This window comes from Biomphalaria glabrata, chromosome 4 (assembly GCF_947242115.1).
Source record: "Biomphalaria glabrata chromosome 4, xgBioGlab47.1, whole genome shotgun sequence".
NCBI lineage: Eukaryota > Metazoa > Mollusca > Gastropoda > Planorbidae > Biomphalaria > Biomphalaria glabrata.
In genome coordinates, this window is record NC_074714.1 from 41,289,123 (window position 1) to 41,313,670 (window position 24,548).

Below are 24,548 nucleotides of genomic sequence, written 5' to 3' on the forward strand. Positions count from 1 at the left end.
AATTCTATGGCCACATCACAAAGTCCTCGGGGCTCGCAAAGATCTTCCTTCAGGGAACAGTATCAGGAAGAAGAAGAAGAGAAAGACAGAGAAAGCGATGGGAAGACAACACCAAAGAATGTCAGTGAATGAAATTCTATCCCAGGCAAAGGACAGAGAGGAATGGAGAAAGACGGTTGACAGATCTCGTGTGGCGCCCTAACGGTCCGAAAGACTAAGGTATTGGTGAAGGATGAAGATAAAACCATATTATGTTGCCATACTGACCTAGAAATAGATAGTTTGTACATAATGATATTGATAATCTTTTGAATTAATCGTCAAGTAGAACTAACATAGGTACTGCTGTTTAGTTGTGCTTTCATCAGAAAGTTAAGATTTCGTTATAACTGATGCAATATTTATTATAGACTTATAAATAGTAACTTACGTCCTTTAAAACCTTGTTATTTTGGATTACATTGTAACTATATCTAAGTATATGCGTTTCATAAAAATAAACATTTACGGTAAACGTATTTTAAGAGCAGTGTTTCTCAAACTTTTTCCTTAACGGAACGCTTCGCACATTCTTTGTATTTAGCGGAACACTTTGCTTATTTTTTTTTAGAGATTTTAATTCACGGGTGGCCTAGTAGTCAATTATTCCAGTAGTTCGTGGAACACCTAATCAGGCCTCGCGGAACACTATAGGGTTCCACGGAACACAGTTTGGGAAATATTGTTTTAAGTGATTCAGAAGAAGTCTGGAAAGTACAACGCCAAGGAGCAAACGGCAGCTGGCAAGGAACTACACTCCTGAAGATCAATTTCTAGGACATGGTAAGGGCGTTAGGTCGACGGTCAACATGTTCTTGGAACCTGTGACTGACAAGACAAAACTTCATCACATTAGGTAAGAATGTTTTCCGAGGAACCAGTCATGCTAATATTTTAATGATAAAATTATCAGACCCTATTCAGATGCCAGTTATAAACTGTTCAAATTACTAGGAACAGAACCAGACGTGGCTGATTTGATATATCACTCAATTCACACGTGAGACGTTATGGAGAAAGAAAGCCTGGGCTTCATACCTGGACGTTGTAATTGCTACCAGAGCAAAGCGGGGATCTCAAATGGTGAGGAACTCATGCAAAAAAAAATTAAATAATTAAATAAATAATATCCTGTGTGAAAACCTAGGCTTTATCTTCAGATATATGCAAAACAAATGTGTAAATGTTGGAGCAGACAAATGTGTATATGGTGGAGTAGACAAATGTGTACATGTTGGAGCAGATAAATGTGTATAAGTTGGAGCAGACAAATGTGTATTTGTTGGATTAGACAAATATGTATATATTGGTCTGTACTCAATCTATATGACTTTATGTGTGGCAGGTTGGGCTTGGTTCGTAAAACGATAGGTTCAGTTTAAGTTCAGTTCAAAATGAAATATTTTCCTCTTTTCTTTTAATTGAAGGTGGACGTTTTCTGCAGTGCGTGTGTTGAACATCTACAAAAAGTCACTTACTGACCAGATTCCGCTTTAGCTTCGTCCTAGGACATGATTGGCAGTCCAGTCTCTCAAAGATACCGTCTGGTGCAGCTTAGTCAAATGTGGTCCCGTGAAACAGAGTGACTTTGCCCACTTTTCAACTTCTAAATTTTCCCATGTTTAAAGTACACTTAAACCACTGTAACTTTGTTTGTCCACAGAGTAGATGCCTGCACTTTGATAAAGGCATAATACAATAGACAGTAAAATGTACTGTAAGACAACTCCTGTACACTTGTCGCAGTCATTCTGTGCAACACTACAGAAACACATCTCTCGTTATCAGGAGACTACTTAAGATAAGCTTGAGACCTCATAGACTTCAATGTCTCGAGAGTAAAAATGAATGTGTAGTTCAATTAGCGAGACAGACACGACGCTGTACATCTGCCTTCGTTGGTGGCCCTCAATTTAGTATGTTGAAAGTCATTAGTGAAACACTTGTACAACAACGAAACCATTCTAAAACTGTTACAAGAATCCACACCAACATCCAAACATATCAACCCACACTGCCACACCAACGTCCAAACATATCAACCCACACCATCGTCCAACCATATCAACCCACACCAACGTCCAACCATATCAACCCACACCATCGTCCAATCATATCAACACTCAAGTTTATGAGTGTGTGCGCTAAGTATTGCGAAGCAAGAGGAGAGCATTAGAAAATATAGAATTGTGACGAGAAGTTATTACTGGTTCAAACGGGGAGAGAAAAAAACAATCTTCACAAAATAAAAAATAATGGCACGTGAAAAAAAAACAAAAGTACTTTTGAAGACAGGGGACCAAGCACGTTTAAAATAATGTTAAATTACATTTGTTTAAAATATCCCGACGTAGGAAGAATACATCAGAACAATTTCTTTTTTCTTTTAGTATTTAAAAAAAAACAACGAATATTTGCCAGTACTCTTTAACGATGAGTCAATGCGAATATAATAACTTTTCAACTTGGCCAAAGGACTCTCTCTGTGAAATATCAGTGGCCAATCAAGATACTAGAATAAAATATTGCACTCAGCCATAGCTTCCTAGTAGATAATGTATATGTTATTGACATCTAAGTGATGAAAAATTCATTTACTTGATTTCATATAACAAACTATAAATAAACTTTGATGAGACTTTGCGTAATGTATGTTATAAACGAACATAGGAATTAGAAAACTACAATTTATAACGGTGACTGTTACAATTTTCATCCCATATTGGCCAGTCTTAACATTATTTCGCTAGAATCACAACATGCAAGTTTTCAACTTGGCTTAAAAATAAAATAATACTCAGCAAGCCAGCTATATCTAGTCAAGAAGCAGTCGTTTATCTTGCGAGCCTGCTACCACGAAATACCCATGACTGTCAAGGTAGCCACATCTCTAACCTGCTGCATCCAAAGCAGCTAACATAACCGTATTTTTTTATTTTATTTTTGTGTGTCTAGACTGACTGGTCAAGACCTAATTTGTTTTTGTCTGTAGTGGAATGTATGCAAATCGCATCAAGTTCACTCACCTCTCGGCAAGGTTTCTCTGTGATTCTTATGTCATGACCAACAGGCACTGTATGCACCAACACCAGTTCGCACTCGTCAATAGGCAGCCTGAAATACAATCAAAACATTGAAATATCTTTCAAATGAAACTTTTTCTAAACATAAAAGTTAGTTTAAAAAAAACAGATTCCATTATGTTCCCATGTATCGATCTCCTCCAGACTTTGTTTCTGCTGGACAAACTTATTTTATGTAGTTTTTAAAAATGTCAGGTACAAAGTGACAATTATGAAAACAATAGTATCTATCAAATAATAAGTAATCCATCCCTCCCTTCAAAGATCATAGACTAATGTAACTCAAGAGTTTAGTCCAAGACTAGTAACTGCCTCAAAAAGAAGACTTTGACATGAAAACAACAGTCGTTAGTCAATTACAACATTGAATGGAAACTGGGACTTTGAGCCGCAATGCTAATGGCATATATATCACTGGGACATGCTGACACATTTACACGCAAAATAGTTTAAAAATTAGAAGAATTTTTTTAAAAATTATTTCTGATTAAGTTTCAAGCAATCAATTTTATCTAGTTTTGAAAAGTCCGTCAAAGATGTGTTGTTTTTCTTTATAGTCAAGCACCTTATAATGATAAGAAAAGTAAAACTAAATAAAGTCTAAAAGGCTTGAAACACTTCAGGCATTGACGAGTTTTGACTCCTGGTGAAATAACATTTGGAGTAGAGCTGACGGCCTCACGGAGAGAGAATTAGTCGCAGACGAGGGAGGGAAAAGCAAGGAGGCGGTGAGGAGGAGAATCAATCAGATACAAGATGGAGAGAGAAACGGGTCGATACAACATGACAGAATATGAGAGGCACCCAACTTTTAAGTACAAGACAAAAGGAACATAAAAAGGACCTGGAACAAAGAGGTCAAACCAACGACTGATTCCGTGTCGTCTGCCAACCGAGACACGTGATGGATGTTGGGTCATGCTAGTAACCATTTCCTTTTTTTATGCCCTTCCAGATATTTCAATACATTTTGATAGCTCTAGTTTTTAACTCTCTCTTTCTGTACAGAGGATTAGAAAAAACTGAATTATTTTTTTTTCAGGGCAGCGGTTCTAAAGCCCGAATTCCCCGTTCTCGTGAAAAGAAATCTATGGAAATAATTTTAAAAGATTCATACTTATAACTAAAAACAATAACCTTGTTTTAAGGCTTTATGAAGTGGCGCCCCAATAAACAAAACAAAAATTATAACCAAAAGTGAAAAGCCTAGAAAACGTTTTTCCATTGTCCAAAGTCTTTGCCCTGGTCAGTGTAATTACATTATAAGTCAAAATGCACGTGATTTTGAAAACAAAAGTCTTTGGGCTTGACCATTTACATTGGTCTAAATCTAACGTCGTATACAAAAAATGGCATGTTTAAAAATGATCCTGAAAGTAAAAGAAGCGCCATTCTGTTTATTATCATAAAAAAAAAACATTCCTAAATAAAGTTAAAAGAGTAGAGATTAGGCCCCACCCACTTCCCCAAAATAAGAAGATCTCCCCTTACATTTTTTACCCCACGCTACAATTGTGAATCATTATGTGAAATCAATACAGTCATACAACCCCAGAGAAAATGAAAAGAAATGTCTCTTGTAATTGGACGCGACGTAAAAGAAAAAGGAAAAAGGGAAAAAAAAAGTATAAAATCGCACACGACAAGAACTTCCTGGTCATAATTGGCCATTGTGTGCGAGAGATTGTGTGTGAGAGTGAGAGAAAAGTGTGGGAGTGTGTAATAGAGTGTGTGATACAATATGTATTTGTAAAATGTTTATTAAATGGCTGCATACAACAGTTCTAGAATGTTAACAGCAAAATCTCGAGTTTAAGTTAATGCTGATATAAAACAAAATTGTATCTGAAGAAATAAGATCGGATCAACACTCAGCTGGCCGAGTCCCAGAAAAGAAAACTTCCTCCAGAAAGAAGACTGTACAGAAGTGTTGACAGCCTGTATGGATGGAATATGACCGGCGCCTCTAAACTTGTCTACATCAATAACAAAAGACAAAAAAAGTAAATTAAAAAGAAAAAAGATCTAAAAAGACTTGAATCTGGGTGACTACAAAAAAAAATATCTAAAAGTTTTCTGACAGCGCTGCTGATAAAGTCGAGTACATTTCGATCCGTGTTGTGTCAAGTGTGGTCATAAAAAGGGGCGAGATTGGGTTAGTCGGTTGATGTATAGAACTATCATGGAGGCGGAAAACGTAGAAATAGACCATGATAAAAACTTTAAGATCCTCGGGAAGTACGCATTTCTTTGAGTATTGTACTAGATCTAATTAGATGCAAGGCCATCAGCAGACAGAGAGTATATCAAATTGTAAAAATAAAATGCTTGAAATATAGGAAACATTATCACCCAAATTTTCTATAAAAGTGCAGCACTCCGGAAAACATTCAGAATTAATTGAGCTCGTTTTGAATGGCCAGTATTGGTATTGTTTGTATTGACAAACTGGATGATATATCTTCTTATTATTAGGAATGAAAGAACAGCCTATCAACGACTGTGTAAGAGGTAGGCAGTTGACAGCTGATACAGAACGTATGGGTAAAATGAATAAAAAATCAAGTTTTTTGTTGACAGATATCCAAGTTGAAGTGTGTACTAGCCTTCCAATACAGAAAAAAAATAAAAAATCTATAAAACCTGCGCCCTTTCATTTGCTTTCGTGCTTAACAGGCCCAACAATACAATTTTAAATTTTTAGCGGCCCCCGAAAGGGGACCAGCCGCTATTAGTTTTGTGTAGCCTGTCTGTCCGTCCGTCCTTCCCGTTTAGATCACATACACTGTAAACAAAAAAAATATTGAAAATCCGACATCCTAATACTTTAGAACTTTCAAAGTTCTGATGCAACGGCTTTTTTCTTTTCTGAAAGCGAATCACTTAAATTTGTTTTTCATAAAAATACACCATTTTTTACAATTGTTTACTATTAATAGTAAAAAAAAATGCACGGGAGACAATTTTTTCGTATATGTTTTTAACGTTACTTTTAGAAAAATGTTTTAAATACATCGGTATTACTAATTTAATTGTATTTAGTATGTATATGTTACAGGCAAAGTGTCAAATGCCTAGTCATTCTATAGAATGCTGAGCGTTATAGATAAAGCAAAAAAGGATTCTGCCTTCCTTACTTTGCCTAGGCATTCTATAGAATGACAGTTCTCAGGCAAGGTAGAAAGTTTTACGTAGAAAGATATTTATACATTAAATATAAATGAGTGAAAAAAACACACAAATAAACAACAGGATTTCTGAAGGCTAAAAATACCTTAGTAGACCCATGTCATTATACCCTATGCTGAGTGCGATTTCAATTTTTAAATAAATAATTTTTAAATCTATAAATCGTATTTGAAAATAGTAACATACATTAGTAACTATAAAATTCTTTAGTTTCTTCATCATTTTCTTACATGATGAATTAAAGATGCTGAAACATTGAGCGGGTAAAACTGTGTAATCGCAACAGCAAAAGAGAATCAAAGTAATTCATAAACACTTAAATGCTGCTCTTATATTGAAATATTTTTGTTAGTTTCTTCTTAAATACAAATGCAAAATAAATAATATAATGTAATAATAGCTGTAATAATAGTATAATAAGTTATCTTAACTTATATAATAAAAGGGTATATATTTTTTTTAATCTTCACATAAAACAAAGAAAACTCGACATATTCTATTTGTACTTGTTTTTATTGCATTGCCAACTTTTTCTTTGTACTTATCAATAATGTTATGTTAAGGAAAAAACGCCGAGGGACCCACTGGGGCTTACCAGCCACGTTCAAACCCATATGAGGACAATAAAAGATAAAATCTTAACAAGGAGGACAGAAAAAAAAAAAAAGACGGAGACATAGTGATCGTTAAATACTAGGCTTACAAAGTATTTAATGAAAAATGTTAGTAAGTGCTAGGCTGTAAAATTAATGATTATGTTTATAAGCATTTTTTTTTCAATGGCGAGATATGTGTTAATATTTCAGAGCAAAAAAAATGCATCGCATTGAAGCTTTGTTTAACACAGGGGTGGGCAAATTACGACCCGCGGGCCACTTGCGGTCCGCCGAAGTGTTTTATGCGGCCCGCCGACACCTATAGAAATCAGGTGTTCCAACAGTATATACATATAAAATGCAAATATTAAAAATAATATTTATATAAATTATTGAAACTGTATCATTATAAAAAGTTTTAAGTAAACGAAGATTATGCTTATTGGCTATACATCAATACACTCAATTGACTCAATTCAAGACACAATCTCTGAGTGTTGGGTAGGCTTGGAACAAGATGGCAAGTGTAACAGCTGATGGAGCTCGATCTTTGACTGAGAAAAAATTTTTTTTTTTTTTTTAAATAGTCCAACCATAGATTCTAAACAGGAGACTTTGCACAAAGTTGCATAAAATTTCAACAATAGTTTGGACTAATCTTCATAGTAAATTATAGTTATTAGAGCTAGGGATATTCTCCACAGGTAGTTCCAATTTATGAACAAAATAATCCAATTTATCCGCTATCTTAGCATGGGCAAGGCAAATGAGAAGAAAATAAAATCTCAAGGAAGAAATTGTTATGTTCCATGAAAGACATTGACTGTGGCTTTGTTACCAATATTTCTAATGAAGAGTGGAAGACATATTTCATGTTTTCTTATAATACTCATTGCAATTGGTTGTTTGCATATGAAATGTAAATGCATGTTAAATCTTTTCAAACAAGGCTTTCCCATTTCTACAGGCTAGCAAAAGAAAATAGTTTTTGTCATTTTCCTTTGCTGAAAGGTGAAACTATTTCTAGTGAAACGATTAAAAGTAAAACACTTATTAAGATTCCTTAATTGTGCAATTTATAAAAGCAAATTTTAAGACTTCAAGAACCAGTTTCCAATACCATGAGCTTACCATTTAGCGCAGAAGCTGATTCAGCTCCAGAGGACATAACTCCAAGCAAAGAGAAGTTTCAGGCAGTTCTCCCACTGGAGTCTCATGGGTGCCAGAAGCTGTATTTCTACACTTAAAAACATTTCTTCTGTTCACACTATTTGTGTACACATACATCTGTTCTTCTTCTTCTTTGTTCTCATTTTACATGTTGGAGGGTTCACATCAGAATCTTATATCTGAGATGAACCGCGCAGAGGTTTCCAGATCAGGCAGTTCTCCAAATAGTCTTTGGAGGATTTTGGGGCCAGAGTCTTGTTCGGGTCTCTTGATTTAGTATGCACCATTGAAGGACATAGTCAGCATTCTCTGGTGATGCTCCTGAAGGGCAGGTTTCGCTCGTCCCGACATTTAACTTGCGGAACAGATATTATGTCATTCAGTGATCGTGCATTTTTTAATTATTTTTTTTTTGTGTGGAAACTAAACAAGTATAATGACTGATAAATGTTGACTGATTGTAATTTGACAACCGCGATAGGGGTAACAACTAGAAATATAGTTTCACAGTTCCGGAACATTATGCACGAGTGTAAAAAGTAAAATACTGCACATTAAGTATAACTGTATATTTGTGGGGATATTGTGATAAAAAAAGACAACAGCAATTTAAAAAAAAAGGTGAAATAGATTTCAAAAATGGCTAACTCTTATTGTAATTTTTCAACGTGGAGTGTGGAAAAAAACAACAACGTGAATAAAATACACTTATTGCCAACACCTGGACGTAATGGTCAGTTACCCAACTATCCTCAGGTCAGTCAGCAATCTGTCTTGATATTTCAGCATGCCGAATTAGCATCTAACGTGCATATTTTGTTTTTGTTCTGGGGAAACTTCTGTGAAGACACAGGCATAGATAAGCCGTCAAAAAACCCATCTTCATTCAACTGACATAGTGTGATTTTGTTTCTGTTTAGCAAACCGCCTTACATTGACCTCGTCAGAAAGTCGTGTTCTATATGGATAACTTAACAGTTGATACCGTAATCTATTGCTGGCCGTGACTGACAATAGAGGGACAAACAAGGGAAAACGGACGTCAGAATAAGAACAATTCAATAGGTGCTTATAACAAGAGTCATCACAGAAAGATATCTCAAAGCTCTTCCTATAACAAGAGAGGAGTAACACGCCGTGAGATTGACTAAAGGCAGACAACAATTCAATGGACTAACTCTCAGTAATGTTTATCATTGATAGATAGGAGAGAGAGGCGAGCGTGTCGGAAGATTGGAAGGAATGGATTTGTAACTAAATATAATGGCCAAAACAAACATATCTGGTATTTTATTTTCCGTAGCTAAAAAATATCTATAAAATTGTGTTAAAGATAGATTTTTTAAACACAAAAACTAAAGTCCCCGAGACATAAAAAGCTGGACATACGATCTTCTTTCGATTAACTAAAACACCAACCAAAGAAAAATTAATTGCAATAAAATAACAAGATTACAAAGAGAGTTTGTGTTACACAAACTCAGAGGCGGCCCCCGTCGAAGTCGGATCCCTGTCGGATCTGCATATTCGCAAATAATATTCAAGAGGTGATTTAATTTTGATGTAAAATGTTTTACACGTTTCGGATGTTCCTTCAGAGTTGAAGATAATTACTTCCTAGTCCAAACCTCCCGCAGGACGACGGGGGATGGGAGCGGGCAGGGTTTGAACCCTGGGCCATCCATAAATCTGAACGACAGTCCAGCGCGCAAACCGCACGACCAGGCAGCCATCCGATGGTCAAAAGTAATAATGTTTCAAAGATTCATTTGCCGTAAATTTAAATTTAAATTTAATAAAAAAAATAGTAGATAAGTTTTAGTATATTAAAACATTACAATATTGATCAAAACGTTTGGAAATGAAAATCTACACTTTTTTTTTACACTTTAAGTTTAGAAATTGAAATTCTACATCTTAATCTAGTCTATTTTAGTCTAAACTAGATCTAGAAATTATAGATCTAGACTCTAAAATAATTTTAATTAGAATATAAATCCAGATCTAGATATACTGTTATAAAAATGTAGATCTAGTTTAAAAAATCTAGATTAGATCTAAATCAAGATATCATTCCTTTTTTAAACGCGAGTCACATAACGAGGCTTAATAAACATTACTATACCGAGTTCTTTTTTCATTTCATTTGAAGAATTAATTCCATATAACGTCAGAGGGAAAAAAAAAAACACTACGTCACACGGCCTAGCTAGACTAAAAATCGCCTTCATCTATAAGAGCCATTTATCGAGGGTTAATAGACATTGGTGCACCGAGTGCGTTCTTTTAGCATTTCATTTAAAGAATTCATTCCATATGACGTCAAAGGAAAAAAAAACACTACGTCACAAGGCCTAGCTAGACTAAAAATCACCTTTATCAACACGAGCCATTTCTCGAGTGTTCATAGACATTGGTGCACCGAGTGTGTTCTTTTAGCATTTCATTTAAAGAATTCATTCCATGTGACGTCAAAGGAAAAAAAAACACTACGTCACACGGCTTAGTTAGACTAAAATATGTTTTCATTAATACAAGCAATTTTTTCGAGGGTTAATAGACATTGGTGCACCGAGTGCGTTCTTTTAACATTACATTTAAAGAGTCCATTCATATGACGTCAAAGAAAAAAAATTCCATTACCTCACAATAGGCTAGTACCGGTACCATAAAAAAAAAATGTCTTTATTTACACGAGATATTTAACGAGGGTTCATAGACATTGGTGCACTGAGTTCTAATAGATATTATTTAAAAAGGATCAAAGCCGCATTGTTTTTGTGTTTTGTCTGTCAGTCGGTCTGTCCGTTATCTTGATATAAAAAAACAACTAAAAGTTATTAAAATTTGATTAACCTTTATTTTACGTTTCAAAACATCGCAATAATTTTTAGGTATGAACACAATTGAAAAGTTTATATAATAGATTGTTCCGGATGTTTGTATGAATAGTAAAAGAAAAAGAGAATTTCAGATAAATGTAATACCGTTAATTAAATTTTTTGGATGGTCTCGTATAAAAATTAGACGTACTACAGCCACGTGGAGAGATTTTCATACCTTGGTGTTTGGATTCTGTTTTCCTTAAAAATCGGAACATAATATTAACGATAATTAGATTTTTTAATGTTTTAGGTAGAAAGTTAAATGTACTGTAAGAGAGTAGTGAGTTAAAATATTTTTCATAAAAATCCGTAAAAACATTATTTCGTAAATGAGAAGATTATTTGTTTATTAATTAGAAGAGGGAGTTCAAACAATTATTTGGCGTTAGTAGATTTTTAAATAAATTCGGAAATTTCTGGCGACGATTTATAAGAAACAAAATCCGGAACTTTCTTTATCGATTACAAAACTTCTATGTTATGTTTTACAAGAAAATTAAATGTCTAAAAAGTAATTTTCAGTAATCAATTCTAGTAAATTACTTTTTTTAAAAGCCTTATGCGATTTCAAACAATCATTAGGCATAATTCATGTTTTATAAAACAATATCCGGAACATTTTTACACTTAATGAAATATAAGTCAGTATAGAGATTATGATTTAGCATTAATATGCTATTTACATAAAAAACGGAACAACATATTATTGATAATGTGTTTTTGCAACGTTTAAGCATGGAAATTAAATGTAATATAAGTTAGAAGAGCAAACAAACATTTGTTGGCGTTGATTAGTTTTGCACAAAAAAATCCGGAACAATCAATTTTAGATACTTAAAACTATTGAGATGTTATGGGAGGAACATTAAAGGGTAAATCAGATTTTCAATAGCATTTAGAGTTCTAGTTTTTTAAATGTAATCGTGACGGACAGACCGACCAAAAGACAAAACGCACAAAAATAAGCTTCTTTTATTCGGATGGGGGCACTAAACAAAAAATAAATAAAATCTGATTTTTAAAAAAAGTTTAAGGAATTGGTTTAGCACCTGATCATGTTGCGACGTTACGCTACTGCACGAAAATCGCTGCATTAAAAGTCCATTTAAAAAAATGTGCGTGATATTTACATACAAAGTGCATTATTAGCCTTTATAAACAAAACAGAAATGTTTTCTTTTAATTTTAGCAGCTAGTTGACCAGAAAAAACGTCTTTAACTATTATTTGTATTTGTTGTAAACATTTCCTGTACATTTTAAAAATATATTTGACTTAGTGATACTGAAAATACACAAAAATTGTCCATCTTTGTTAGCATATTGTAACATTGCCTCCCTTACATTTACGTAATTGTTTTAGAATTGGTGTATTTTTATGAAAAAATCGCTTGCATAATTAATTTTATAAATTAAACGGTTTGCTTTTAGAAAACCAAAAGTAGCCGTTGCACCTAAACTTTTCAAGCCGGATTTAATGATGAAATAATATTTTTCATATCTCTTCTAGTTTTCGAGATCTGAGTGTGACAGACGGACAGACGGACAGACGGACATTTTGCACAAACCTAATAGCGGCTTTTTCCCCTTACGGGGGCCGCTAAAAAGATTACTTCGAACTATTCATTATATTTTACATACGTCTGCTATTTTAAAAGCATGTGAACTTAGTAGGGTGACTAGACTAGTAAGATGCTAGAACAAAAAGTAGCCAATCAAAAAAAAAGGATCGGGCAGTCAATGAAATTTCGTGTTTCCGTTAGACTGGGTAAATACAGTCGACGGCCAGTTAAAAGAAAAACTCTTTAATTTATTGTATTCTTAAAGTTTCCAGACTAAGACATTGCTGGATGCAATGTCTCTCTCATGGGCGTAGCCGGGGAGGGGGGGGGTCAACCCCCCCCCCACCACCACCCCCCGAAATGAAATCCCCTCCCCCGCAAAGGGGGGGGGCGGAATTCAGTGACTGATTGTTTGCTTTTATTTTGTTTATTTTAGGTGAGATGATCACTTATAACAGCACAGCAGAGGGGGTTTTAAGTTAAAAAAAACCTACCAGGGGGTTTTGAGATTTAAAAAAACCTATCACGGGGTTTTGAGTTTAAAACCCCCCTATCAGGGGGTTTTGAGTTAAAAACCCTATATCAGGGGGTTTTGAGATAAAAATTCCTCTACCAGGGGGTTTTGAGTTTAAAAACCCCCTACCAGGGTTTTGAGTTTAAAACCCCCTACCAGGGGTTGTGCAGTTAAATACCCCTCTTCTATAAACTAACCTAAAAAAAGTGCAAACGACAATCAACAAATTCCACGAAAACAGATAAGAAGGAATTTTACTTTAAAACCCCCTCTCCAAAAATTACGATAAAGCCCCTCTCAATATAAAAAAAAAAGCAAATTACACACTCAAAATTCTATGAACGTAGCCAAAGGGGTTTTGAGTTTAACCCCCCCCCCTCTCCATATGGGGTTTGAAGCTAAAAAGTACCTCTTCGATATAAAAAAAAAGCAAATTACACACTATAAAATCTATGAGCGTAGCCAAAGGGGTTTTGAGTTTAAAACCCCTTACCAGCGGGGTTTGAAGCTGAAAAATACCTCTTCAATATTAAAAATAAAAGCAAATTACGCACTCAAAATGCTATGAGCTTAGCCAAAGAGGGTTTTCAGTTTAAATCCCCCTTCAGAGGGTTTTGATGCTAAAAAATACCTCTTCAATATAAACAAGGTTACAAAGACAGTTTGTGTGGAAACAAACTTAAAATCGGCCCCCTAAGTGGTCCTCCCAGGCAGGCTTCAATATTTTCAGAAAGAACATCCGAATGAAATTATATCAAAGACAAATGAGAGATAAGAATGGAGAAAGAAGGTTGACAGATCTTGTGTAGTGCCCCAACGGTGCAGCAGATCAATGCATAGGTGCAAGTGAATGCAAAGTTAGATGTGAACCTGGCCTAACTAGTTCCCCTTTCAGACCTTGTGGTCTATAGGGAAGATGATGTAAAGTTCATCTGTTTTTGTGGCCTACGGTTAACGAGGGTGTCATGTAGCCAGCACAACGACCAACCGCCTTTACTTTTCCACAAATAATGTCAGGTACCCATTAGAGCTGGGTAGACTCAGAGGTGCCCAAGGATTCCGAAGTTGAATATCCCAGTCTTCACCAGGATTCGAAAACGGGACCCTCGGTTCTGAAGACAAGTGCTTTACCACTCAGCTACCGCGCCTCTCCAGGCCTAACTGAAGTCTTATAAATAATTTAATTGTTTTGAAAAGGCTCAATATCTTATTCGAATCCTCAAAAAAAAAAAAAGAAAAAAAAATTCCGCAAAAAAAAAAAAAAATGTTCAAGAAAATAAAGTTTATAAGATTACTATTCGTTTTAAGTTAGGTCTAACTTATAATGCATACTAATTACCCTTTTTCTTTAAAAAACTGCTTGCATAACTGATTTAAAAAATTAGATTTTTCGCTTTCAGGAAAAAAAAAGGAGCCGTTGCATCAGAACTTTGAATGGTCTAAAATATTGTGATGTCGGATTTTCAATATCTTTTCTAGTTTACGAGATCTAAACGGGACGGACGGACAGACAGTCAGACGGACAGACATTTCACACAAAATTAATAGCGTCTTTTCCCCTTTCGGGGGCCGCTAAAAAAGCAAATTACACACTAAAATTCTTTGAGCGTAGCTAAGCTAATGAGGGGTTTTGAGTTTAAATCCCCCTCCTCCAGATGGCTTTTTTTTAAAATTCAAAACCCCTCCAGATGGCTTTGAGTTTAAAATTCCCCTACAGAGCGTTTTGAGTTGAAAACTTCTCTCTTCAATATTATTTTAAAGCAAACTACAGTCATCAAATTCTATGACCGTAGCTAAATGGGATTTGAATTTAAAAAAAAAACAAAAAAAAATTGTAGTTTAAAACCACTCAACAGATGATTTTGACGATAAAACTTCCCTTTTTAATATAAAATCTAAATACAGGCATGTAATTCCAAGAGCGTAGTCAAGAGAGGTTATAAATTTCTACCAGTGTCTGGGCTCCATTAATAAAGTGTGAATAGTCATCTGCCGAAATTGAAAAACACTAAATGTGGCTCAACAAAGATGGCTAAGACAGATTTTAGGAGTCAGTTATAGAGATCGGGTCTAAGTCAAAGAATTCATAAGCCGAACTGTACAACTTGGCGCCACACTTTCATTGAGATCCTCAGAGCAGGTGGGAAGAGGCTTCAGACATTGCCAGTGACAGATTTTTGTGGAAACAGCTTGCCGGCAAATGCGCCGAACGGCGCAAGAGGGTCTAAGTCAGTAAGAATAGCACATTAGGTTTTTGTAATAAAACTTTTTAATAGCAAGATAATGCACAGTAGATACCTCAGAATATGCATTTTGTTGGCTTTCAATACCAGAAATAGTGCTCGGCGGCGAGCCCCGCGCTGGGGGAGCGCTGCGATCTCCCCCAGATCCCTTTGCTAGGAAGGGCGGAGAGTCTACAAGTTTTCCACTATTTTAGGAAGAACCTATTCTAGGGTACAATAAACGTCTTCCGAAAGGGTCAGAATGTAATAAAAATTAATTATGTACACACACAAACACATTTTTTTTTTCCGCGGGGAAGGGGGGGGGGAGGAAACCCCCCCCCCAACCCCTCCCCCCAGAAAAAAAATCCTGGCTACGCCTTAAATAAGAGAGGTAAGTGAAATAAATTTATACAAGTCTTTCTTCTGTCTCATGATTGGACTTCATTTCGTTTTTTCCTAATGTTGTGTATGTGTGTGCGCGTGTCTAAGACTGTCAATGAAAGTCTTCCAAAAAAGTCACTGTGACCATAATAAAAAAAAATATAATCTTTCAAATCGTGTTCAAATTATTATTATTATTATAGCTTTTATATAGCGCTGCTTTCATGCTTATAGCATGCTCAGAGCGCTTTTGGTCCAATCTCTTTTGTGGACCAGTGGGGGAAGGGGTATCCAGGAGAAGGTTTTTCCGTGCTGCCTTTAGGCGTTCAGTAAATACAACTCTATTCGAGTCGGCTGTCGTGCCCCCTTCATAGGTAGCCAAGACAAGCCAAGTTCAAGCGTACTTAGCCTCTCGACCACGCATCCCATGTTTAGATCCAGTCATTTCATTGCATTTATTTGTTACTTCATTGTTTAAGGTCTCTATTTTAAAGTTATTTGCGTGTTTCATTCATTCGTTGTTTTCAAATGTTTGGCTCTATCCACTCTCTGTTGTTGTCTTTCCCAAAGCAAATTGAAATGTTAGGAACAAGCTTTACAAATTGTGATCAACAACAAAATGATTACACTTGAGCACAATTTTCACCGCTATAGTCCTCCAGTGTATTTAATCCAAACATATACATGAAAGTAAAAGTACAGGGAAAGGACGAATGTGTTTGTGCACGCGCGTCTGTCAATAATCTGCGCGTTTTATTTATAATCAAGTTCATTTCATTCACTAGCACAAGCCAGAAAAAAACTTAAATTTCTATCCGACGGTAGATTTTGAAGTTGACAAAAGATTTCATTTCATGTACATCTCTATTGTAGTATTTTTGAAGATGTGAGAGGTGATGAAAGAATTCTTCGTAGTACATTTGTTTCCAACTAAGTCCTCGAAGTCATCTTTTCTTTGCACTGTGAAATATCAATAACCCAAGTCATCAGTTGATATATACTGACCATGTATATTCATTCTGCGAATTTGTTTTTTTTCCCCATCCCCCGTGATGATGACAAATCCCAACTTTTGGGACACAACATCGCTTCCTTCCCCTATCCTATTGGACTCCCAGTAATAGTCAAACACACACAAAAACCGCATTTAATCAATCAAATTGCTAGGCGCTCTAAAAGTCGTCTGGATGATTCTGAAATACCCAATATAGTTTTGACCACCAATGTCAAGGACGCATCCTCTTCAAGTTGAATCATACAGCTATTTCAGTCATGTGACCTCGATATCATAGACTATTCTTCAATAAATTTCAGCCATGCGACCTTCGATATCATAGACTATTCTTCATTAAATTTATGTCATGTGACCTCGATATCCTATTGTTCTTCAAATTTTAGTCATACGACCTTTGATATCCAAGACTACTCCCCTTCGAATTTCAGCCACGCTGCTCTTCCACCGTTGTAATCTGAGATTATTTCTCTTCGAATTTTAATCATGTAGAAACTCGACCACCATTTCTGGGAGCTTGCACTTATATTAGCATCAGAGTAAAGACTTCAAAAGATTTTAGTCCCAGTTCTATTTGAACATCACTGGCCCACCTTCAGGGGCGGACTGGGTGTCAAGATCGGCCCAGGCATTTCTATACCATCCAGCCCATAAATTGTATATTATACGATGGGCACACAATTCTAGGTCTACCTGTCCTCAAAATGATTCTATTTATTTAGAAAATGTATCGATACAGTTGCATGCATACAGTTATTTAATACGTGCCTTAGAGACATCAATGAGGCCCCTGTCTTATAAAATACAGACGTAATTTAAAACAAAAAGATTATTGTTGTGGTAATACCGGCCCATTTGGGGACCGGCCCACCGGGCATTTGCCCGAACGCCCATATAGCCAGTCCGCCCATGCCCACCTTTGACTTAAGTGCAGTTCAACCATATTGTTGAGTGGCCATCAAATGTCCAGAAGAATTTGTCTTTATGCTTAAATATTACGCTTCAGTTTATTTTTTTTTATTTATTTTTTACCAAGGTCAAGGTCATTGTTGTGAAATCCATTTTAGTAGGATTATGCCTGCCACTAGGAGTAAGGATTTTATCACTTGAATTCTTTTTTTTCCCCGTGTTATCAAGAGTACTTCCGTTCCTGAACAGTAACCGCAGACTGGGCACTTTTAGTTAAATGATGCAGTGTGCGCTGCGAATGTGCTTATAAACGGTGTGACGTCACTGGAGAGTGACGTTAGAGAGCAGACAACACGATGGCCATTCTAGTGTATTCTGTACACATCTAATGTAAGTGCCTTTCTCTAAAAAGGAAGTAGCAAAAGCAAGTCGAGTCATCCTGTGTTAGTGCATGCACATTTCAGTGTTACATTTTTCCATGACACTCACATGCATAAACATTTTCTTCAAGTTACTTAATACGCGACTATCTTTGAATAGCCCCCTATAGGCACTGTTTAGTCAAGGGCCAAGGCTAAATAAGTCCCTTCGGGAGATGGCTTATACTTCGCTGTCTCTATTACATCAAACACACCGTTCATTATCAACAGCATCACATGAAAACTCTCCTTTCATTATTCTACTTATATATATAGATATATATACATATACATACACGATGCCACGGGGTGTCTTGTGATTGGATCTAATTTTTTAAAGGATTTAATTGACCAGAGATCGTTGCATTGGTTTGAGCCTTTGACATGCACCAAAATTTACGTTTATAAGCATCGATAAATTCTAATACTGTTAGTGAAACTGCCTGGAAGTTATTTTGATGTATGAATTGGATAATGCGAATTAAGATTTTTTTGCTAGAACAAATAAAATAAATAAAATAAAACTGATGCATTACATAGAGAGAGAACAAGCCCTAAATCTATATAAATATATATAACAAAAAATAATTTGCAGAAGCCAGGAAAACTCCTGGCGGGTGTAGGCCAAATCTAAATAAGATAAACAGCGGATCTTTTCTCTCGTCGACCACTCTGGCAAAGAGATACGCTAAGGGCTTGTACTCACACGCTCACTTAGGGATTGGGGAGTCGATCGGCCCCGAAGATCCCGGCTTAAGATTATTTTCTTTACCGCATGCATTTTTTTTCTTCTTCTTCTTACGTCTCTGAGCTAATTTTGTACACCAGCGGAGACGGGGGAAGGAGCGGCAGGGATTCTGGGGAAGTGGTAAGAGACGGGGTGCACATATGTCTTGGTCGGTTTCTTAGTTATCTATATCATACTTACTCTGACCAAAGACAGGGTGTTTGTCGGCGTCCACCCTGTTAAGTGTCCGATAGTTGTAGTCTAGACATTGAAATAATACTTGGCTAAGAGAAGCCTCACAGCAATTACAGCATCCAGATATACAGATAGATATATATATATAATGAGAGAGAAAGAGAGAATTTCAAGTAGGGTGACCCTATGTCTTCATAGCACTCTCAAGATGTTAATTCTCAGTATTGATAAACATGACACTACATAGTTCTACAGTAGTAGAGGGTTCCATTTGTTACTGGCGCCGTGATGAGCTCTAGATCTAGCACTTTTCGTGAAGCTGTCAGGGAGAAATAGAAACTCTTATAACCAAACATAAAACATTGACTTTTGTTGTATCTTTATTGAAAGTGTTTGTTATCCTCGGACCTTCCATACAAGAGTCGCCAAAACATTTATGTTTCAGGATTCTATCAAAAGGAGTGGAAATCGTTTGATTCCTTATCCTTGACCGTCACCACATTTTTTATCTGATTCTGATACGACCTACTAAACACCAAAAAGGAGAATAACTAACCTAAAATTATGTAAACTGTATGTATGAGTATGCTGGGTTTTCTAATATTGTGGGATAGTGGTACGGCGATATCACTGATGGCTGCGGATTTTTCTTTTTTGTCTATAAACAGTAAATCTAGGCGATTTAAACCCACCGTTTTGTCAGTCAAAATATTCTATCCCAGTTGACTCGAAAACCTCTTATGACGTATCTTTCTTGATCAGATTATGTGTCAAAGAGAGATGTTGTATACGATTTGCAACTTGATTAAAGTGACCTATAGGTAGGTAGATTCTGATAAAGGCGAACATCCTGCCATTATGTGTTCAATTGATGCCCGTGTTTCTGCATTTTTGCCATTAAATCAACAACATTGAGTTTTACGATATTTTTCCATATATTTCTTTTGTCCTAATAACTCGGTCCTAGATGGTTGTGACAAAGCCTTCTGCTTCAGAGTTTAGCAGAGTTCAAATCATCAATGCCTTTAAATGTATTGTTGGTGTTGGCTGCTGCCTTTTTATGCTTATGATACCACAATTATCCAAGCCAAAAGATAGACAGATATCGTCACTAAAATTCTTTATTGTTATTTAAGGCTTGTAATTTTTGTTCGGTTTCTGCTTATAACTTTAAATCCTCCATGTACAACAGGTGAGATACACTTTTTGTCAACCCTGAAAACGTTTGTATAACCATGGAGCAATTTAGATAAAGGATTAAATTATAGACAAAACCAGAGCAGAGATAAGAGAGTCACCCAAGACTATACCTAATTTATCGTTATTTAGATGCAGGCTCATCTTCCAATCATCCTTACATACTATCAGTTATCTTTTAATTCTTGGGTTGATTCTGTCATTATTATAACAATAATAATAATTATTATTATTATTAGTCTAGGTTGGGGAGGGACTACATTCAGGTCACACAAAACATGTCAAATATATTCAAATAAAAATTGTTGTCTTAAACAATGAAATTAATTGTGCTTGTCATATAGACGCTATCCGCATAAGAGAAAACCTAGCCAAGCAACTAAAACCAAGCGTAGGAGTAGAATGTCGCATGTTGGGTCAAAAGAAGTGTAGCTTAGTTCAAAACCAAAACAGGCCAGAACATTCAGAATTAAATACAAACTAATTCCCCTTCTTCAAAGTCGAAGAAAGACAATATTTGAACAGAGCAATCCTTCCAGTCAAGCGATGACTTTATTGATGACTTGAAAATGAAGTTTCCTGAACTCAATGTTCAAGTGAAGGAACGAGGGGGAAAAAAACCTGTTAAAAGTTACATTCAATTTATTTTAGTCTTTAAAAAAACATGTACGTGTGAGTACTTGCGTGTGTGTGTGAGTGTACGTGTGTGTGTGTCATGGTATGCTGGGTTGTAGGTGGGAGAGAGAGAGGGAGGAGTGGGGTCTACTAAAATGTCCGAAAAAATCAATAGAGAACAAGAGAAAAGACTCAAGTCTGAAAAAAACAGAAGGAAGATGTCCAGGAATGTATGGAGGCCAGTGGCTGGATTGGACTAACTGGGTTTCCACACGCGATGGACATTTCCGCGGAAGAACTTCGTACATTAGCTGGAAGTGACATTGGCCGCTGTAGATCACACAACTCTGTAACGAGTTAGTGGACAAGATTAACACGTGACTTCCGCTTGATCTAGATTTGTTTTTGGCCAAGTTCTTCCCCGATGCATTGCCGAAGACTCGCTTGGCTGAGTCCATTACCATAAAAATGCTGAACAAAAATAGAAAGTTACATCGTCTTTGGGCATGATGTGCCACAACTCAGCGCCTTCTACCAACAAATTGAGAATCACTGGAAAGCAGAACATTCTTTTGAAATATAAATATACACATAGATGTATTTGTAATCTCAACATTGACTAAGCAAATAGTGAATACTGTGAAACTACAATATTTTATACATGTGTGTGTGCTTGCGTGTTCTGAGGCACCTAAGTTAGGATGTATACACTTCACTTTCAGTATATCTGATTTTTTCTGTGGCCTCGTACAGAATATTCTCTCACTATTTTTTTTACTGTTGGCATGATATTAATCCTCTCCTCTCATCATATCCCATTTTGCTATTAATCACACTAACAGTGTCATTATTTCTCTCTTAAATGTACTTTTACTTCGAAGAACTAATTGTCAAAATGTAACATTTCCAAAGAGTTCATCAAAATGTAAAATTTCTAAACAGTTCTTTTTTTTTAAAACCCAATGAGGCTGAAGGCTATATCATCTCTAGAACTAGAACTCGACCTGTTTTGACACCAACACATCAGTCAAACTCAAATAAAGTCATTCGCTAGACACTAGAGTTTGGGCATATTTTTTTTACGACCCGAAAATGAAATAAGAAAAACGTAAAAATTATTTTAAAAAATAAATAAATAATAAAGCGTATATGAAGTGTAATTGTATCAATTAGTTTGGATCAGTCATGTAATTAAATTTGTAATAGATCTAGACCAACAATAATAAAACTGCGATTACCACTTGTTTTTGTTTAGCGCAATTGCACGCTTTTAGCTTTCTCAATAAGCTAGATCCTATCACTTGTCTGGACCAGTTGGGAACATGGGGTGAGGGGGTAGAAAGAGAGGGATATCTGGGTGGATTTAACCGTAATTAGTTTCTAAGAGCCTTTACACAAAAAAAAGGGGGGGGGGACGACCTGAATTCGAACTCATGGCTCTAGCCTCCTCAAGGCGACATCCTAACCCCTCTGCTGGTGAGGTACTTATGACTAGAGAAAATTGTATACTTATCAATTGTTTCAGTTTAGAGCTGCCGACTTATAAAGGGGACTAGCTCCGTTTATAACACCACTTCAGTCAAGTACAATTTCTTTCCGTTGTTCGAGATACCAAACCCAATAATTAATAACCATTATTAACTAGTTGTTGTTTTTTTAATCTTGTGTTGTCAAGTAAAAGAAGTAGTGCAAAATATCAGCTTGATCCGAGATTGGGTGTCGAAGAAATAGCGTGTACAAATCACTTACCAGACAGACAGATAGACATACAGAAAGACAGAGCGAGTTGATATAAGCTTTGTAAAAAAAAAAAGCGAAGCTGAGAAATATATTTCTCTGACCTAAGAGACTCAAGAGAAGTGACTGAGAATTAGTATGAAATGCGGACTGGGCCGCGATAGTCCATTCACTCAAATTAATCACATTAAAATACTCCAGCCATAACTATAGAAATAAGAATCGTTCAGATATCACAAACACAAGGTCAAGCTTTCAATTGAACAATTGGTTAAATTAGACTTATTTCTTTCTTGGGTTCAGCTTTCGGGTTCGTTTTTTTTCCCTGTACATTCTCAGTACTCACAGATTCTCATATCAAAGTTCGGTGCAATCTTTCCATTCAATGCTTTGCTTTGTGGACCACTTGAACTAAGACTGAACGTTGGCTCATAACTTATTCAAAGTATTGGCAACATTAAACAGTAGAAAGTAATACTGCATTACGCTAATCAAACTCTTTGTTTAACATAAACACAAACACAGAAGGAGAAAGAGGAAGTGTTTGAGAGTGATGGAGAGAAAGAGGGAGAAGAGAGAGAGCAGAGAGAAAAAAAAGAGACAATGTGTGTTTTTTTGTGTGTGAGAGAGAGAGAGAGAGAGAGAGAAAGAAAGAGGAAGTCAGTCAAATGAGGTTAGGTGTGAAACCATGAAAAAAAAAATAAACAGATAACTAAAAAAAAAAAAATGTTTTACCGAAAGTTATACTACGGATAAGTTCAATTTGCTTTAACTCAATACTACAATTATGTTTTCTCTTCCGCAAGTCAATCGATGGAGTTTCCTCTCTTAATTAGCGCCACTAAAGCTCGTCTGCATACAAATGTCATGATCTAGCCTTCAAAGTAGTTATACTTATTTCATAGTACAATCACGATACAAAAATAAAAGCTAGGCCAATATGTAACGTGCACACAGAATACTAATTGCTTATGTCTTAGTCTATTGTCAGCCTGACAGGGTTTTTTTTCTTTGATCTTTGCAGCCCAGCCCACGCCCCCCTCCCAAAAAAAAAAAAGACCTATAAGTACATTCAGACGGAAACTAGAGTGGAATGAAGTTGTTGGTGTCAGCAGATTGAACAGAGCTTAAAGTGCTACGACTAATGAGTCCATCTGGTGTTTTTCAAGTGACTACACAAGGTGGATATTTCCCTAAAAGGAGGCTACAGACTAGAGAAGCATGCCTTCAAGAAAGAAACACAAAAACTTGAATCCCGAAACAAAAAAGTAGAGAGTTGAAATAGAACACAACAACACGAACAACAACAACACATTTTGTAGACCGTAATTTGTTCTTCTAAATCTCAAAATGTATAAAAGAGTCTCTACTGACAACGTTCTTATAAACAAAACAAAATCCGGCTTGGACAAGACATCGGATAGAAACTGGAGATGATTTCAATTCCTGCTATTAACGCACACATTCATTGTGATCATAGTAAAAAAATATTAATCATATATTTTGCATATTTTGACACCTTTTCATTTTTCTGGCATTCAACATCAACTCGTGCTGGGTTATCATTGTATTACAATTTTTAGAAGGATTATTTATTTAATTATTGAATAATGTTTTCAAATAACAGTTTAAGCCTACAACAGTAAGGGGAACTAATAACAATTATATATATATATATATATTAATCAGTATCAGTAATTTCTCTTTTGCACATGGCCACCCCCATACAAAGATTAGACAAACACGAATGTTTAGTTTACTTAATTATTTGAGCCTAAAGTAGAAATTGATTTGAATAAATAATGTCCATTGTTTTCAAACGAAGCTTCGATGGTGTACAGATCCAGCGTACCCTGGTTCACTAAGGTTACGACCGTCCATCCAGTGAGTCTGTAGAAGTCATAGCAAGACGACGAATGCCGTGTGTAAAAAGTAAACCTGAATGGCCCGAGCGCGTACAAACATAAACATCCTCAACAGGTGTAAAAATTTAATAAGACGACAGCGACGGTAAGCAAAAAGAGCCGGACGCAATTAGCTGCTGATCAATAGTTTGATAATGGGCCCGAAGCTTGGATTGACCCGGTGCCAGACA

General features: G+C 35.9%; 1 protein-coding gene across 3 annotated transcripts in view; it reads right to left on the reverse strand.

The window, feature by feature from the left end:
• The window catches only part of LOC106052640 (integrator complex subunit 13-like), a 190,973-nt gene that overhangs the window by 56,178 nt on the left and 110,247 nt on the right, over positions 1 to 24,548 (reverse strand). For all 3 annotated transcript variants that reach the window (XM_056025586.1, XM_056025585.1, XM_056025584.1), the window contains exon 6: positions 3,066 to 3,153. In XM_056025586.1, coding sequence (XP_055881561.1) covers positions 3,066 to 3,153 — 88 coding nt within the window. The remainder of the gene's footprint in view (positions 1 to 3,065; positions 3,154 to 24,548) is intronic.